The 19,411-nt window shown below is 36.9% G+C and overlaps 2 protein-coding genes across 2 annotated transcripts in view; one reads left to right on the plus strand and one right to left on the minus strand.

Moving 5' to 3' along the window:
* Positions 1-19,411, plus strand: part of LOC129904484 (DEAD-box ATP-dependent RNA helicase FANCM) — a 46,656-nt gene that overhangs the window by 10,024 nt on the left and 17,221 nt on the right. The window contains exons 7-16 of the mRNA XM_055980051.1: positions 11,003-11,057; positions 11,149-11,270; positions 11,351-11,464; positions 12,973-13,166; positions 13,466-13,596; positions 17,197-17,257; positions 17,364-17,434; positions 18,821-18,870; positions 18,939-19,104; positions 19,257-19,384. Coding sequence (XP_055836026.1) covers positions 11,003-11,057; positions 11,149-11,270; positions 11,351-11,464; positions 12,973-13,166; positions 13,466-13,596; positions 17,197-17,257; positions 17,364-17,434; positions 18,821-18,870; positions 18,939-19,104; positions 19,257-19,384 — 1,092 coding nt within the window. The remainder of the gene's footprint in view (positions 1-11,002; positions 11,058-11,148; positions 11,271-11,350; positions 11,465-12,972; positions 13,167-13,465; positions 13,597-17,196; positions 17,258-17,363; positions 17,435-18,820; positions 18,871-18,938; positions 19,105-19,256; positions 19,385-19,411) is intronic.
* LOC129904485 (uncharacterized) lies at positions 2,413-5,547 on the minus strand. The gene is made up of 4 exons (XM_055980052.1): positions 4,208-5,547; positions 3,417-4,121; positions 3,218-3,336; positions 2,413-3,120 (listed from the first exon to the last, which is right to left on the minus strand). The coding sequence occupies exons 1-4, from the start codon at positions 5,226-5,228 to the stop codon at positions 2,677-2,679; spliced, it is 2,289 nt and encodes a 762-aa protein (XP_055836027.1). The 5' UTR covers positions 5,229-5,547; the 3' UTR covers positions 2,413-2,676.

Raw genomic sequence — 19,411 nt, forward strand, 5'->3', positions numbered from 1 at the left:
CTACTAAGATCTTCCATGGCTAAAATGAACAGGAAAGGGGATAGAGGGTCCCCTTGTTTGAGTCCCCTTTCAGAGTGAAAAAAACCCTAGTACCAATATGGAGAACCTAACAGTTTTGATACAGAAGTCTATTCATTTCAACCATTTGTCCTCAAAACCCCTATGTTTGAGAGCGTTTAGAAGATAGGCCCAATTAACATGATCATAGGCTTTTTCGATGTCCAATTTGCACATCAGGCCAGCAACACCCCCTCTAGATCTTGAGTCTATGCATTCATTTGCAATTAAAACTGCATCCATAATTTGTCTCCTTTTTATATCCATTACTCTCTTCATTCTTTCTGCTAGGACTTTGGCAATTATCTTAGACACCCCAGAGATCAGGCTAATAGGCCTAAAGTCTCTTAACTCTACTACTCCTGCCTTCTTTGGAATAAGGGACACAAAGGTGGCATTAAGACTCCTTTCAAACACATGGTGTTCATGAAAATATTCCAATGTCCCCATGATGTCCTCCTTGATCAGATTCCAAAATGTCTGAAAAAAGTTCATTGTGAAGCCATCTGGGCCTGGAGCCTTGTCAATTGCACAAAACTTAATGCTCTCCCAAACTTCCTCCTCCTCAAAACTCCTTTGTAACCATTCCAGATCTTCAATAGATATCACTCTTATTCCTTGGAGATTGAGACCAGGTCTCCATCCTTCTGTTTCCTTGTATAGATTCTGGTAGAAATTTTGAATTGCTGGCATTTCAGTGATAGATTGTCCTTCTACTTCCAATGCATCTATGGAGTTGTACCTTTTACGAGCATTTGCCATTTTGTTGAAGAACTTGGTGTTCTTGTCCCCATCCTTCAACCATTGAACTCTCGACCTTTGTCTCCAGGCAATTTCCTCCTTTTTTGCTATTTCTTCTAATTCCATAGCTAAGTGACTTTTCTGGACTAACTTATCATCAGTGAGGCTCCTGTTCTTCTGTATTGCTTCCCAAGATTTTAACTGTTGTAGGATCACTTATTTTTTCTGTTTCCAGTCTCCCATGTTACTTCTACTCCACTGCATCAGTTCCTTCTGAAGGAGTTTTAATTTGTTTGGCAGAATGAAGGTTGGTCTGCCGCTGTTAGGGAAGGACAACCACCATGCCTTGACCTTTTCTTTGAATCCTTCTACCTCTAGCCACCAATTTCAAATTTGAAGTACGTCTTCTTGTAAAATTCTAGTCTCCACATGTTAGAAGAATAGGATTATGATCTGATTAGGAAAGAGTCCTCCCAGTCAGCTGAGTATAAGATTCCGTCAATTCTGGATGCACTGCTATGATTCTCCCCCCTCTTCCAAGTGTATGATCCTCCAAATAAAGGAGGATCAACTAGCTCTAGGAAGTAAAATATCATTTGTTTAGTGTCGCCTCTTAGGCAGTGTTGTCAAAAGCAAAAAGCACAAAAAAGCGCTAAAGCTCCGCTGGAGCTTAAAGCGCACTAAAAGCGCGGGCTTCACTAAAAAGAAGCGCACTATGAAGAATTTTATATATATATATATAAATACATAAACAATAATTCAAGAATCATAAATACATGAAGAATCATAATCTAAATGATAAAATTAGAATTCAATAGTCAAGAATAAAGAAACCATTCAAAATCTTAGGAACTTGCGGTGAAAACCCTATAATTAACTCTTAGTGATTGAATTTAGATGTAGGATGTGAGGACGAACTTAGTCCAACACTATGAGTAGCCTTACTGTTATGACCCAAAAATCGAGGTCATGATGGCACACATCCCAATACTCAACCTGATGTGTAAGCCTAAAAGTAAAACTCATATGAGACTCCCAAAGAGGAAATCAGGCCACAAAAATAAAGAAAAAGAAAGACAACTAGGAAGATATCCCAAAACCTGGTGTCATAAGTATTAAGAGCATCTAATATAAGGTTTGAATCTGAAATACATCATAAGTCTCTAAATAGTACTGAAGACTGAAAAGTAAAGGATAGAATTAGTGGCAATTCGGATCCCTAGATTTCACCACTAATCTGAATGATACAATATCCGCTAGAGAGATCAACTGCCACGCGGGATACCCTGACTTGGATCTACATAAAAAAGGGACACAAAAGTAGGGGTGAGTACAATCTACATGTATTCAGTAGGTTTGACTTACTGAGTATAAGGAATTAATCAAACCTATGAAATAAACTAAGGAACGCTTTCACCTGCATACAAAAAAGTCCATTCCGGCATCGATGCCGCCAATTTATATAGAACAACGCGATTAAAGTAAACACAAAAGGATAGTTCAATATCACAATTAATCAGATAAGTCAAGTAGTACAGATAACAATGCAATGCAATGCAATATGGTGATGCAATGATGTGGTGGTACGATGGAATCAAGGCTGTCGCACACAGTGTTTTGAGAAGCGAGAAGCGGAAAAAAGCGACGGGGGCTCGCTTCACAGAAGCGAGAAGCGTGAAGCGAAGCGCATGCTTTTTTCAGAAAAAGCGCTATTTAGTATAAAAATATAAAATATAAAATATAAAATATAAAATATGCATAGATAAATAATCAAGAACTCAAAAGACTTAGATTAAAAAGTAACTAGATAGTCAATAATCCTCATAAGTAACAACATATAAAGCAAATGCATAACCAAATCACAAAGAGAGCAAAATCCTATTCTTCAACAAGATCCTCAAACTCTTGAAGTGCCATCAACAAGGGTTCTACTTCTACTTGGTCCTCATCTTCTTCCTCATCGGAGGACTCATCAACAAGAGTTCTACTTCTATTTGATTTTGAACATGAACTTGAACCTGTAGCTACTCTTTTTTCCTTGCCCCTTAAAGTACTCCCCCTTAAACCATAAATATTCTCCTCCACACCACTAGCCGTAGCAACTTCACCATAAGTGAGACCTTCTCCTTCATATACTTCTTCATCTTCATGATTTTGGGGTGCTCCAGTTAACCATTCATTTGCATCATCAATATTATCCAATAAAATTGGATCAATGGTATTGCGAGCATTGTAGCGACGCACCAATGTTCTATTATATTTGATGAACACTAGATCATTCAGGCGTTTTAACTCAAGTCTGTTTCTCTTTTTTGTATGAATCTGCATTAAATATGTAGAAAGTAATTAATGGGAGGACTTTGGACAACTAAGATACAGATACCATTTAATTTAGTAATAACGTAATATAGGTTCTCACATGTTCATACACGCTCCAATTTCTCTCGCAACCGGATGAGCTACAAGTTAAACTTTGCACTCTAATAGCAAATTGTTGCAAGTTTGGGACATTATGACCATATTGCATCCACCATTCAACTGTAGAAGAATTATTTTAAAAGTTAATATGTAATAACTTAAAAGTTAAAGCTCTAATAGTTAAATGTTGAAATGCTCACCTGGTGACCTTAAGGTTCTAGCTCTAATGGACGACTCAATTCCAAGTAGCCCATCAGCTTTCATGTACACACCAAGCTCATCCCCTATTTTGTCTTGCAAAGTTTTATCTAGGATCATCCTCTCAACACATGCATGATATCCCAACCACACTTCTTCAGTTAAAGTCTTCATCTCATTATTTTTATAATAGAGCCCCGGGTTCAAAATATGTCCAGCTGCATGTAAAGGTTGATGAAGTTGATCCGTCCACCTTGCATCAATGATTTTGAAAACATTCATATATTTCCTGTCATCATAATTGAATGCCTTTTCAATACTTTCTTTGGCCCTATCCATGGCTTCATAAATGTAGCCCATTGGTGGTTTTTTCTCCCCATCCACCATACGAAGTACATTAATTAAAGGACCACCAACTCTAAGTGCTTGAACAGTGTCATTCCAAAAATATGGACTGATGATGTGTCTCGCAACTTCTTTCCCAAGAGTTTCCTTTGCATAGACACTCTCATTCCATTCATTGGACATAAACAAGGTTCTCAGATTTTTCTTTTGCATATAAAAACTATGCAATGTCAAAAAAGCTGTTGCGAATCTTGTCTTAGCAGGTTTTACCAAGTTTCTTTGCTTTGTGTATCTCCTCATCATATTCAACAACAGTGCCCTTTGACTGATATAAGAATGTATCTTAACAGCCTTACCAAAAACTATTCAAAAAAATTTAATAGTTAATAAGTAAGAAAACTAACATGAAGATTAAAAAAGAACATTAAATATCAAGATTCAAGTTCACCTGTAGAATACGGGGCCTCTTTGAAAATGTCACCAAACATCAAGTTGATACAATGAGCAGCACAAGGAGTCCAGAAAATATGCGGGAACACTCCCTTCAACATGTCACCCGCTTTTTTGTTCTCACTTGCGTTATCGGTCACAACTTGTACCACATTTTCCTTGCCTATTTTCAAGATAGTCTTCTCAAACAAGTTAAACATCTTATTTGAATCAGTAGAAGAGTCACTAGCATCATGAGATTCAAGGAACACACTCCCTTTTGGAGAATTCACCAAAACATTGATGATCATTTTCCCATTCCTTGCTGTCCATTTATCCATCATAATGGAACAACCATACGTTTTCCATTGAACCTTATGATCTTCTACAATTTTGTTTGTCTTTTCCACCTCATTTTTTAAACAAGGAACTCTTACCTCATGATAGGTAGGGGGCTTCATTCCAGGGCCATATTGGCCTACGGCCTCAATGAATTCACCAAAACTTTCGGTGTAGTTAACACAATTGAAAGACAATCCTGCATCATACATCCATCTAGCAAAAGCAGATACAGCACGATCCCGTAAAATCTTGCTAGAAGCCTCTAGATCAATAGGTCCACCTTTTCTCTTTTCATTTGGTTTTTGCGAGAAATAGAGATTAAGAGGACCTTTGACATTGCTAGTGGTGGATGACCCACTTTCACTAGTTGAAGGTTTCTTTTTTGAGGGAGGTCCCATTGGCATATTCACTTCAACTTCATCATCCATTTCATCATTATCAACAAGATTAACCATGGATGCTTCAGGATTCATTTGAGTTTTAAATTCATTTTTTTTCGTAAAATACTCCTTTATTTCTTCCTTCACACTATTCGGGACCTTTGGACACACTTTAACATCTTTATAACCACCAATAAGATGCTTTTTGTGACGAAATATTCCGCCATTATATGTCATATCACAAAAAACACATTTGATTTTTGTGTTACTTCCCATGGCAATTCCATATGCCCAGGCTGGATCCTTTTTTTGTGCCATTAAAAAAATACAACTTACTACAAAAAAAATAGAATGATAATTCAGTCACACAAGTCAAATTGTCAAAACAATAATATAGCAGTTGACAGATGGCAGCAAAATTAATAAAACAGTAATAGAGCAGCTGAGCAAAATTTTTTTAAAAAATAATAAAGCTGCTGGCCTGCTGCAGCAGTGTTTTAAGTCAAAAATTGGCCATGAAAGTGGTCTATGGGCTCTACTTTTTGATAAATTCCCTTTATGCAGTTAATTAAACATCCAATAACCATTCTCCACTTCATATCACCAGCCCACTAGCCTAATAAAACAGCTGCAGCAGTATTAAAAAAAAATAAAGCAGCTGCAGTGGGTAATAAAGCAGCCCTTGTTTTGTGTAATAAAGCAGCCCTTGTTTTGTGTAATAAAATCACTATAAAAAATTCAACTAAATTTTTCAGCTCAACAAATTAATTAATATTATATGATAAAGTGATTTATGAGAAAGAAAATCATGATACAGATTACAGATAGAAAAAAACAGAGCATATCTTAACAAAACAGAGGTTACTGAGAACCCAAATCAAAAAAAAAGGGCCAAAACATACCAGCAGCTGCGCAGAACTGCACTGCTGGCTGGATAGAAACAGAAAAAGAAGATGAGAAGAAGTGATGAAGAGAAAAAGAGAAGAACATCACAGCGGCAGAAGCTGAATAGAAATAAAAATAGAAAGAGAAAGAGAAAGAGAAAGAGAAGAAGAGAAGAAGAGAAGAAGAGAAGAAGAAGAGAAGAAAAACTAACCTGGTTGAGGTTTGAACTGATGAAGTCTCGAAGAAGTCACAACAGCGAATAATTAATTGTAAGTTTACAGATTTGTTTTTTTAAAATAAACCCTAGTGCCGCTTTTAACAAATAAGCGCGCTTTTTTCTCGCTTCAACAGGAAGTGCGCTTCTCGCTTCTTCCAAAAAGCGCACGCTTTTCTGTTTTCGCTTCGCTTCACGGTATTGAAGCGCTAGTGCCTCGCCTCGCTTCGCTTCACGCTTAAAACGAGCGCTTTAGCGCTTTTTCACAACACTGGTCGCACAAACCTATAGTATACACCTGTCGAGCTAAGGCTTTCAGACAAGGACCCATGGGGGACTTGCAGTCCATATATCAAATCACAATCTCAATATTTCATCAACTTGCCACCTAGCTCGTGGTCAAGGATATAAAAAGGTGCCACATTTTCTTTCTCAAAAAGAATTTCACAGTTCTCAACTTCCCAAGATCAATGATATAATGAATGAAAATGAATGCATCACAACACATATGCCATTGAGGCAATATTCAACTTAACAAGTAATACAAGGTTCAAAGTTCTCAAAACTCAATCTAAACATGTTATTCACACTCAATAGATAGTAATGGCAAGGAAATACATGAAATAAGTGTTCACCCTTTTTGAAAATGTTTCTGTTCTCAAGTATGCTCAAAACCCCTAATTTAACCCCTCAGGCGGACATTACAAGTCAAATAGTCTCCTCAAGCCTCTCTCACAGATAAATTATGAATCACATGTTCTCTAAACAAATAAGATAGCAAATAAGGCCACCACACGGGCTACACAACACAAATAAGCCCTTACACGGGCATCACAGTATAAATAAAGCCCCATAGAGGCATCACAATGAAAGTAACAATCCCCAATCATACGACAACGCCATTCCAAAGTCTATAACATATGAGTGACTAATTACCTAATTCAGTCTCAAAGAAGGATAGCCAAACCTATCTCGAATGTCGAAACTTCGCATGAGCGCTCTAATCGGAGGTTAACCCTCGAATAAGACTCCAAAACGATTACCCACTATCAAGAATGATAAGAGTTCATCAAAAGGAGTCTAATGATACCCATATTGCTAGGTTTTAGAATCGGGGTCAAAATCGTCCAAAAACCGCTTCAAAATCGAAAAGGGAAATCCTGAAATTTTATCTTAAAATCATGTTCTACATATCAAGGGGACTTAATGGTTGAAAAACCCGTTAAAATTGACCAAGAATCGAGTTAGAAATCATCAAATCTTTGAACTTGAAGTTTGGAAGAAAGCCCCTAAAAACCTATTTGAAATTTTGATTTTACATAGGAATGGCAATGGGGCAGGGCGGGGTGGGTGCGGGGCGGGTTGAGCTTAACCCGCAAATTTTTTAAATCGCCCCACCCCACCCGAATAACAATTTTTTTCATTTTCAACCCGCCTAGCCCTATATAGACCCGCCCTGGATAAACTCGCCCTGCATAAATTTTTATGTTTTTTTTAATTGAGTTTAATATGAAAAATAAAATTCATAATTTTTTTCCATTTTTCTCTAATTAACATCTCAAAACTAATTAATTGTTTCTAGTTAATATTTCAACAATATTTTCTTAATCGCTAATTAACTCTAATTAACAGTTATCTAGTTTAATTTTTTTTAAAAAGTAGTTAAAATTAAAGTCAAGGTTTAATATAAAAAGTTTATATCTTTGATTTCTATAATTACAAAGATTTAATTTTCTTTAGATTCCTATTTGATACCTTAAACCGCATAAACCCGCAACCTGCCACGCCCCACATTAATTTTGATAATAATTAGTTCAACCCGACCCACATCCACCCCGCCCCGCCCCTCCCCGCCTAACTCTAAACCCGCCCTGCCCCATTGCCATCCCTAATTTTTACAATGATTTAGGAAGGAAAAATTACTAGAATTTGATAAAGATTGATAAAATATTCTATCCAAATTATTTCGCTCCAAAATTTCCCTTCAAAATCGCCTCTCCAAGCTTCAAATCGAGCAAAAATGGTGGAATGTGAAAAGTGGGAGAAATTCCCGAAGTTACTGTTCTGGGATGTGAAAAAGAACATCGATCACAAGTCATTAAGTCTCGTGATCACGAATAATAAGGGGATAGACCATCGGGATCGCGGGACCACCAACGCGATCGCAAAGCACAAGCATGGAAGGACCTCATCGCGATTGCAAAGCACCAAAGACCAATACATCGCGATCACGTGACCCATGGTCGTGATCACGATGAACAATATCAGCTGCACCAGAAACCAGAAACTGCAGATTTGCCGAGTCCAAAAATGCTTCTGGTTGGACCCTCGAAAATCCTTCGGGGTCTAATAAAAATAAATCGGATGTGCTGCCACACTGAATTCAAAATTTCGAACTCAATGGAATCGTCGAATTTCCGAAAAAAGGTCTTTATGACGAAATTACCCTCCCAGACCTCTTTTAGGCCTAAAACCACAACTTTTACCTTTTTTTCCCAAAGCAAAAACTAAGGTCCTAGGGCACCAAATCAATACTCAACTAGACCAAACACGACGTTCCGGACGCATTGAAACTGATGGAATTTTCATCCGACGCTCGAATCTCAATATGTTGATCTAGGTCAACCCTATCGATGAAACTTCCCAGTCAAGGCCTCAAATCACCAAAATCCCTCCCGATCGCATCAGAAATCGTGCCAACCATCCCCATATCACAAACAAAGTATGGAAACACTACGAAGAAGGGCAAAATGGTCATTTTTCACCGAAAAGTAATTTCTCAATAATTGAGACATTATACTTACATACCTGGAAGAATTAAATTCTTGAAGAAGCTTGAAGAAGATCCTTGAAACCCTAGTTTTCTCCTCTTGAATTCTTGCTCTAAGTCTTGGGAATCATTATGGGAGTAATTAGGTCACACTGTATTGATAAGGACCGAATTTGTATCCCAAAACGTTGAGATTAAGGCTTTGAAAGGGTGGGAAAAGATCGAAATACCCTTCATTAATAACTGTCGAAGTCTGTCTACGGTCCATCTGCGGTCTATAGAAACTTCTACTAGCCGTAGAAAATATCCGTAGAAAGTGACTGCATTTTGGGGGGTTCTCTGAAGTTTGGGTTTACGGACCCTTTTACGGGTCATAAACCCATCTACTGACCGTCCTGTACTCCCGTGAAATTTATACTATGGAGGGCTTTCAGGACTTTGATCTGCAGGTCCAATCTATGGTCCGTAGAAGCTTTCAGGGGCCATAGAAAAGTTCCGTAAAAATCAGGCACAATTAAGATTTCAGTACTTTGGAACTACAGTTCAATCTATGACTCAGTAAAAGATTGTACGGGTCGTACGGTCTGCTCGTAAATCTCAGGGTACTTTCACTGGTCTTTCAACTCTTTCTATGGACGCCATCTAAGGTCTGTGGTTCTTTCCATGAGCCGTAAACTATGTCCGTACAATGTCAAAGGGAAATTTCACTAAGTCTGAATACGAACTATGAACCTCATCTACGGTCCATAGTTCCATCTATGGTCTGTAGATGCTGCTCGTGGTTCTCAGTTTCTGCAGAATTTCTAACTTCTTTTCTTGAGCTTTTCGGATCTTATCTGAGTTAGGATTTTTGGGGTGTTACAAGATGTTCTACATTCGGATATTGTGTTTTAGTAGGAGGTAATTTGGTGCCCTGGAAGAGTAAGAAACAGAGTATGGTTGCTCGATCTATTGCAGGAGAAGAATATCGAGCAATGTTATAGCAATTTGTCAGCTAATTTGGATTAAACAGTTACTCAGAGAACTAAAATTTGGAGAATCAGTCAGATGGAACTTGTGTTTGATAACCAAGCAACCGCTAATATTGCATCAAATTCGGTATTTCATAAGAGGACTAAGCACATTGAGATCGAATGCCACTTTGTCAGAGAAAAGATACTCTCGTGAGATATTGTTACAAAATTTGTGAAGTCGAGTGATCAGCTTGCAGGTATCTTCACTAAGTCCCTCTTCAGTCCTCGTATTTGTTACATTTGTAACAAGTCGGTACACATGACTAGTATGCATCAACTTGAGGGGGAGTGTTAGAATAAGAACAAAAATAGGAATAGTATATCGAATCCTACTTGGATAAGTATTGTAATGTAGTGTCTATAAATATGACAATTTAATTATGTGGATGCACAATTCAATAATATTTTTCTCCTATATTTCTCAAAGTTTGTAGAATTCAATTTTTTTGGTATACCTCTTGTACACGGGAGTGTTCTAGAAGATAGTTGGGTAGAGTTCCTTAGATAAAGTATCTAAAAGAATTGGATTCTATCCCTTCTTTTTTCTCCTCTCGTTCAAACGAATTTGAATATGTAATACATCTTCGAAAGATAAAATTAGTTAGTTGTTGGAAGGCTCATAACATTAATGAGTATATTCCTTGATAATTTTTTTTTAAAAAATTTCCAGTCACCAAATATAAGGGAAACATTTAGGGGAAGTCTTAGATTATCAGGCCATTTCCCGTTAAGCATAGATAGCCCCTTTCCAAAGTGAAGTTTAAGACATTACAAACCAAGCTAGGAGTTGTGCGACACCCCAACCTCTGCTTGAGGGGGTATGATAGACATTCTAATTCTGGTTAGCTTAGGACCCTACAATCAGCTTGTATGTTGGTTACTGTTTTATGTGTTTAAGATGTACTCTAAAACATAGTTGCCAAGTTATGGTCCTACGGGTATAGTACACTTGGTGATAACATAATGTGTGCGTGACATACACAAATACTTCTAGAAGATAAGCATAGCCCAGGAAGTAGGTTGGAGGACTCTTCGATGTGTGTTGTATGTATATTTCCTTGTACAGGCATGATTAGCAATCATCAATACACAAAGAGGTTTAACTTCAGTTGTGTTCTTACTATTATTTTCTTCAGGAATTGCCATCTCATTTCCTTGATTTATCTATATTTGGTTGGTGAAAATTCTAACTTTTTTGAATTATTTGTAGTTGATGGCATTTCATGTCCAAGTCAGGATATTAGCATTAACTGCTACACCTGGGTGTAAGTAACTATTTATCTGCTTGACTTTGTTGGAACTTAAATCGGTTTCATTCCTTATGTCACCTTCTTACCGGGATCTTCCACGTGTCAGCTAAAAGGCAGGCAGTTCAGAATGTGATTGATAACTTGCAAATATCAACACTTGAATATCGAAATGAAACTGACCCAGATGTGCTCCCATATGTGCATGCTCGAAAGATTGAACAGATAACAGTAAATATTACTCCCTTTTGGCTCTCAGCTGAAGCTTTTTCTTCGTAGTTTATATTCAAAATTTTCTAATATACTTTCAGGTTCCCATGGGCCAAGATGCTGTTGAAGTTGGGGAACTCCTCTTTGAAGTAATGGACCCATTATCGACTCGGCTTCGTGCATACGGACTACAAGTGAATAGAGACTGCCGGACAGTATGGCTACTATACTTGAAAATTCTTTAGATGTTTTTTTAATCATGGTATAGTTATTTGCTACATTTTTGGATTTGCTGTTCTGATTAGTCAGTCAACGCAGTTCAGGTTAGGAGCCATATGTAGCAAATAACTATACTATCCTTTCCTACTGTCATGGGAAATCCAAAACTTGTATATAATAAGTCAATACTGGGTCGGTTGAGATTCTTTCTTATTGAAGTGGGAAGACAACACCGAATTAGACGGGCATAGAAGTTGCTTCATCCGGCCGGCGTGAGAATTCGATTTCTAGTCAGCTAACTGAGAATCCAATAGAGAAGATTGTTTTTCTAATGATTTCTCGATAGAACAATTTTTGTGAGCTGCGAAAGAGATAAATCCAAGTCGTAAGTACGAATTGCCGCTATCTCATGTCATGCTTCTTCTTTCTCCGAATCAGTTCCTAGTGTCAGTCAATCAAGTTTCGCCATCAAGAGAGGGAAGTGCCTTGACTTTATACACTTTATTGAATCAAAAAAATTATGCAACAAAATTGCAGAGTTCTTGAGAAGCAAGCTGGTAATACCAAGAATATAGTGAATATACAAATTAATAAACAAAGAACTTGTAAAAAGTTCTAAAATCTTACCAGTTCAAGAGGAAAAAATTTCAATAGCTGACTGAAAGAGAGAGCAGGTGCTTATACTTGGAGAAAGAGAGAGAGAGAGAGCAGGCATAAATAGAGAGCAAAAAAACAATGTGTGAGCTTTTTTGGGGAAATAAATCAGCATTTTAAAAAGAGTCCGAATAGGATTAAGACTCTCTCACAGATCTGACTATATTAGATGCTTTCAGACCTATTATTTTTATTTTTTTAAAACAGCACTTAATGGCTTGGAATCTTAATCATTCAAAATTCAGACCCTCATTAAGTGCAAACAATTGAGGCCTTAATGTCGTTAGTAAGTTATAATTTCTGAAAAAGTCGAATTGTAAATTGCTGTTTCAAAACTGCTGGCTTTTTTCTTCTTCTTAATCTTCTCGTCATTAAACTCAAATGTTTGGGGTGTTAAGCTCTTGTGACAGATTGTACTAATATGATTCTAGAGGTTTCTACTCTAAAGAACAGATAAGAACAACTTTCAATCTGTGAAATAATCAGAGTAATATAAAATACCAGCGGTCCTATATATTATGCTTTAACCAAAAGCACATTTGCAAACTAGAGGATAAATTGACCGAGCAGGGGATATTAGAATTGAACTATTGATTTGTTAATGTGTCATGTTTTCCGATTTCTTAAGATTATACAGTTTTGTTTTTCTATGGGCTCGACAAAGCATGGTAACCATGTTCATATGTACATATAGAATGTACTCTACTGTTGTCACCACTAACATTGGATAGCACAATCCCTCTTCTGTCTATGTAGTTCATTTTTTTTGTTCTCTCTCATATATATATACACACACACACACACACACTTGTTCCTTTCTTAAGGTTTATTTGTCTTGTCCAATTTGCAGTTAAGCCCACATCTGATACTTGATTCACGGTCAAGATATCGTGAAGATCCACCTCAAAATTTGCCTCAAGTGAAGTTTCAAGAAATTGATGGACTATATGGAGTTCTAATAACACTTTCCCATATAGTGAAGCTGCTCTCAAGCCATGGGATAAAATCTGCTTTTGAGATGCTTGAAGAAAAACTGCAATCCAAGTTTGTCCTCTTTGAGCTTCCAGAATTTGATAAATTCAACTGGATGAAAGAATGTATTTCGTTTTCAATGAGTGGCTTTGGTTTGAACAATAATATCCCTCTAATAACATACTGCCCCAATGCATTTCAATGTGACATCACATTTCTAACGACCAATTGCATCCAAGATATAGTTATATACGTATTGTGCAGTTAATTTCACCGATATTGTAAAACTTCTACCTCTTTCTTTTCTGAAAGATTAGATAGTTTAGCGGAAGCTTTTTTCTGTTCTCTAAATATGTACATGTCGTTTACAGGTTGTTCGGACGACTGATGGGAAGAAATGAAATTCTTTTGAAAGCAAAGCGTTTAATGCAGCAAGTTGTATCTCATGGTGCTCCTAGTCCTAAGTTATCAAAAACGTTGGAAATACTGATTGATCATTTCAGTATGTTACTTATCACATTCTTCTGTTTGTTTAAGTAATTGTCCATTTTAACTGTTCAATGAGCAACCTGTTTATGTTACGTGGATGTGAAACGGCTTTGAAGCATGTTTTTAATGGTTTTTGGTTCGGACATCATTTTATTGCTGAAATCTTGATTGTTTGTCAATAGGTTTGAGAGTTTGGGTGTGTTATTCGATTCTTTTGATTTAGCAAATTCATTTAAGGATTGTGCTTGTTGTAAATTATAGATTTCTCTCATCTTAGTAATCCTAATAGAGGTAAAGCTAGCGGCACATCAGCAACTATATCATTTGAGTTTAATATTGGAGAACTGTGATTTAGTTTCTACTGTTTTTAGTGAAGCTTTTGTTACTTCATAGGAAAAAAATTCAAACATAATTTTGTTGTTTAGTCCTAGGGAATTCTAAATGGGATAATACGTTCTTCTACCATTCCCGTCTTTCAGAAAGCCACAAGTTTAACTTATTTCTTCTGTTCAGTCTGGACTGTTCGTAAAATTCTTGAACCATGTCAATGAAAGATAAACATTGTCTACTGATAACTTTGTTCCAAGTTAGGGGTCTTAAGGCCGCCAAAACAAGCAGGGCAGAAATTTAGGTCATAGATAAGCCCCTTTGGTGATAGTACCTTATTACACATTGATTTTCACGTTAAAAGACGAATCATGAATGCCGCACATGCTTTAGGTGGATTGTCAGCTTCTCAGCACAGTGTTGCACTCATGCTCAGGGTATTTTTACCCTCTAGAAAATGACAAACCAAAGTCCAGTCGACAAATAGAAATAGGTGAATATGAAGCATTATTCTTTGCTAGTGGATTTGAAGTTCATTTGTAGCTTATGGTGTCACGCTTGGGAAGGTACCCTAGACTTGGCAGCACTTGAAGACCATTGCTGCTCCCCAAGCGAACCACTTGGTCCAGTCACACATCCAAACTCTCAGCGGAAGGTTCATCATAACTAAAAAGACAGATAACTCAAGTGGTCCCTCACAACATCAACAATAATGAAACAATATGCTGAAAAATACTCAAGAATGAAGTGACTCAATGTGGTGCTCAATAATAAGAATTAAGTTTTTGCTACAAACTTTGAAACAAATCCATAACTCAAGCCTGACCTTATCTATGAAGCCTCTAACTCGATACTAGAAAGGTTCCAAGACAAGTTCAAGGCTACCTCAAATGACTATCAAAAGGAATGGATGACAGAAACATAAATGAAGTCCTCCGGATGCGAGGAGGCCTCACCAAAAGCTGGACGAGTCTTAGTCTTCAACGATGCGCCTGTTGAGGACCTCTATCACCTGTATCTGCATCATAAAATGATGCAGGCCAAATGACGTCAGTACATGGAATGTACGAGTATGTAATATAGCTGAAAGGAAACTTACTAAAGGACACTCAAATCAACTCAACTCGACTCGACTCAACTCAACTCAACTCAACTCATGAGACTCACTTTGAAATGACTAAACTCAATATAGCATGAAGTAAAATAATACAAGTGCTTTAAATAATATGCAGTAAGAGATGCAACTCAATGTATAAAGATATAATATTTTACTCTTAGGGAGTTTCTCTAACCGACAACCATCACTTATGAGCTAATGATGATACAACGCTTAAAACTGACATTGCTGCAGCCGTCCAATACCTTGCCAGGGCAAAGGATGCTCAAACTCATGGATCCAATATAAAAGTCCTCTTTTGGGACAAGAGAGGCTTGACCTCTATCCTACGCTGGCTATGTAGTTTATGGGCTTACCCCATATCGGTGCTCAATACTACTCCCAAAATATTCTGTTATGCTCATATACATTGAGTAAAATATTCAAAATACTCATTTAGTCTCATTTGGACTTAACTCAAAACTCAACTCATCTCAACTCAAAGGATGCATTTAAAATAAAGATATAATGTGACTTCTCAACTCAATATCAAAATAGACGTTTAATGAAATATTGCTCAACTCGTTTATACTCAAAATACTCATGCTCAAGATGCTACTCAGGAGATTTCTCAATTCATGCTCAAACTCTTTCTCAATCAAAGATTACACTTGTTATTCTTTAACTCAAAATAAATGCATAAAATATTTAATGCAAGACATTCACAACTCGTTCTTTAAAACTCTGTCAATGCATAATGTACAATGAAATCTCAATTAGGGTTCATATGGATACAAACATGAACCCACATTCTCAACAAGACTCAATTCAAGAAACTCATCAAAAATATCATAATACATGTACAATAACACAAGGAAATTTATATACGAACTCAAAAAGAATGATAGGTAATTCAAGAACTCGATTCATGAAACTTTGAAACTCATCTCAACTAAGAAAACTGAAGGTGTAGGGCACTTGGATGAACTCAATCCACGTTATGGGTAGCCTTACATACCTGGAATGGAGATTATCTCACCGAAAATCAAAGACCTAGCTTGAAGATCTTGAATCCTAGCTCTTCTTCTCCTCTCACATCTCTTCTCTCAAAAGCTCTAGGGGTGAATGAGAAGAAAACACCCCTAGGATACTGATAAGGGGCAGATTTTAGCCCTAAAACGTAGTGGGTTAGGTTGGGAAAGGTGGGGAAAAGACCAAAAAGCTCCTCATAAAAATTGAAAACGGGCAAAAATTTGAACTAGGGTGGAACAGGTTCGCGTCGCGGAGTTGTTCCCCCATAGTTCATTTTTTCCCGAAATTTTAAGTTGAACCAAGATTGGCCAAGTCCGCGATGCGGACTGGTTGCGCATCCTTTTGGTTAACTGGACATAACTTTTTACTCCGAACTCCAAAAATGCAATCTTGGTGGCGTTGGAAAGAAGACTCAAAACTCCTCATATATTGAGAGGTATGATCATTTGAAGTTGACTCTTATATGGTCTCATATGAAAACTTAGCCAATAGAAATTCTTTGTACTTGGCTTGGTGTTAGAGATCCCTTATGGCCCTAAACCACATCTAATACACTTTAAATACTTAGGAATTGATCCTAACTCATATATACAATTAGAATTCATCGAGTTCGAGCCAATACACATATGAAGAGTGGTTCGGGTCTTGGTGAAAAATCTTGAGGTGTTACATATGTTGCAAACTGGAGTACAGTCAAATCTTGGCTAGCCATTTATCTTTGTAATACTTTAAATACGTATCTCTCTCAATTTCCTATATGGTGCACTAAATTAGCAAGAAGAAATGTCATCTCTTGAGCAAATTGCCACATAGAATGGCTTTATGGAATGTCGGATCCTGTAATATCAGATACTAAGTTATTAGTAGTTTTTCACTCTCTCTCTCTCTCTCTCTCTGTTTGTATAAAATAATGTAATGAACAATTTGAGGACATTTTTTCAATCCTTCTTCATATCCGCCACTGTAATTATAAGGGTTACACCTCCTTAAGTTTGCCAGATGTAGTTTTTTATGTTGTTGGAATTTATCATGATCAAGTCAGTCATAGAAAATATAGTATTTCCTTTTTCTTTTTCAGAATTCTCGTTTGGACCTTCACATGGCAAATATCGTGCATCCTACTTTGTTATTCCTTTGATATCTTTCCATCTGTTGCAGAAATGAGTGATCCAAAAAAATCAAGGGTTATTATTTTCTCAAATTTTAGGCAAAGTGTCAGGTAAAGCCTCTATCAGTCCCCCGCAATGCTATTCTCACACTTCAATTGCTTGATTGCAATTTTTTTTTATTACTTTTAAATTCTGAAAACCTGATTTTGGCTGCAGCGACATATTGCTTTCTTTGAGGAGTTTACCAGATATAGTTAAAGCTACTGAGTTCATAGGCCAAAGCTCAGGTATCCCTACCCTATATGTTTCAGTGGATCAATTTCCTACTGGGTTGGTATTTTAATCTGTTTATTTGTTAGACAGGCTATTTTCCTCTTGGAAAAAGGCCGTCAGACTGTTCTTGTGCAATAATTTTAAGAGGTGTACTGGTCCTTTCTCCTTATGTGGCAGTTTATTGCCATTCCCATTTTTGCTGAAATCAAGGTTTTACATAGCAATGGCTGCATATTTGATGGTATCAGTTTGTCTTCAGTCATGACTCATGATTGCAATTTTCTGAACATACATCTGTTCTAAGATACGACATATACTTTCATTGCCATTTTTCTGTGTCTCACCAGTTACTACATGTTAGAGCCACATCTTTTGGTCAGGGTGTGAGCTTTGGTGCAAGCCCCAAAACCAATACGCTTGAGATACAAAATTTAAAAATTTGAATCCTTCCTAAGCTTGATGTACAGCTATGCAGTAATAACTAATTCTGCTTCCTTCCTCCCCAAAAAACACAAGTCAAAGAATGACGTTATACCATGGAGAAATGCATGCTGTAGCAAAAGTAATCTATGATAAGTCAGTGAAACTTAAACTACTGTGCTTCAGTCTTTTTGACAAGGTTTGTTGCTAAAGCATCACTTTAGGCATGTGTGAGTCCTGATGTTAGGTGAAGCTCAGGTAGAGCGCTTCGGTGCAGGCACTGAGGTTTTAAGGCAAACTCCTCCTAGGCCATGGATTGTCCTTAAGAGGGTAGGAATAGACATTAAATATCTGATAAAGTAACTATATTAACTGTTAACAAAATGTTGTGAATTTTTTAGTGATTAGGTATATAAGAACTTAATATTTAGTAACAAAAAATTAGCCGCGAAAAGCTTAAAATTTTATTTTAACATCTAAATCAAATGGTTGACTGGATTTTTTCTCATATTTTCTCTTGATTATAGTTTTCTCAATTCTGTTGTCCAAAAAAATTGATTGTCTATACTATGATTTTTTTTCATGCATCACACACACACACATTCCTCATTAGTCTTGCTCGCTAGAGCCCATGCTTCAATTGTGCTTTACGCTTAAAGCACCAGCAAAACCTTGGCGCCTTTCTAGTCTTTTTGCCTTTGACAACTCTCGTTGCCTGTTTCTGGTGCTCATATCTCGTTTATCAAATGAAACACTTATTATCTTCAGTCCTCAGGATGGAACTACAATGGTATTCCTTTCACTGAATTGGAGGAAGAATATCTTTTTACTTTTATGGTGTATCTTTTCTCAAATATTTCAGTTTGTCCTAATTCTTGATGATAATATGTCAAACTGAAATTTTCCTCCACACACCTCTTTCATTTTTAGTTCTAATAATCTGCAGTTCTCATACCATTATTTCATCAACACTTTTGCAGGCAAAGCATCAAAAGGCCAATCACAAAAAAATCAACAGGCTGTTTTGGAGGTAATTCTTTTGCTCTCTTTCTGTTGTCACTTGACAGTCGACCTTTCTTGAATTGACTTTTCATGTAGAAATTTCGAACTGGTGAATACAATGTCATTGTTGCAACATCAATTGGTGAAGAAGGTCTGGACATCATGGAAGTAGATCTTGTCATATGCTTTGATGCTAATATATCACCTTTGAGAATGATTCAGCGCATGGGCAGAACAGGAAGGAAACATGAAGGACGAGTTGATATCCTTTTCATCTAGTTTAGGCTCCCCCCCCCCCTATTTGCTAAAATTGTTTTCTTCAAGTACAAGTGTTTTTCCTCTGCACTCGCAATATGGAACCCAATTTTTTTTTTAATGCGTTTATTTCAATAGATTTCCTTAATGAAGTTCTACTGGTTTTAGCTTACGACGGAAGAGAGTTAAAAGGTTACTTGCAAAAGCAAACAAGTGGCAAGACAATTATCAAAGACATGAGAAATGGGGGAATGAATAGCTTTTCATTTCATTCCAGTCCGAGGATGGTATGCCATGTCAACAGATTTTCTCAC

The sequence above is a fragment of the Solanum dulcamara genome, chromosome 9 (assembly GCF_947179165.1).
Source record: "Solanum dulcamara chromosome 9, daSolDulc1.2, whole genome shotgun sequence".
Classification (NCBI taxonomy): domain Eukaryota; kingdom Viridiplantae; phylum Streptophyta; class Magnoliopsida; order Solanales; family Solanaceae; genus Solanum; species Solanum dulcamara.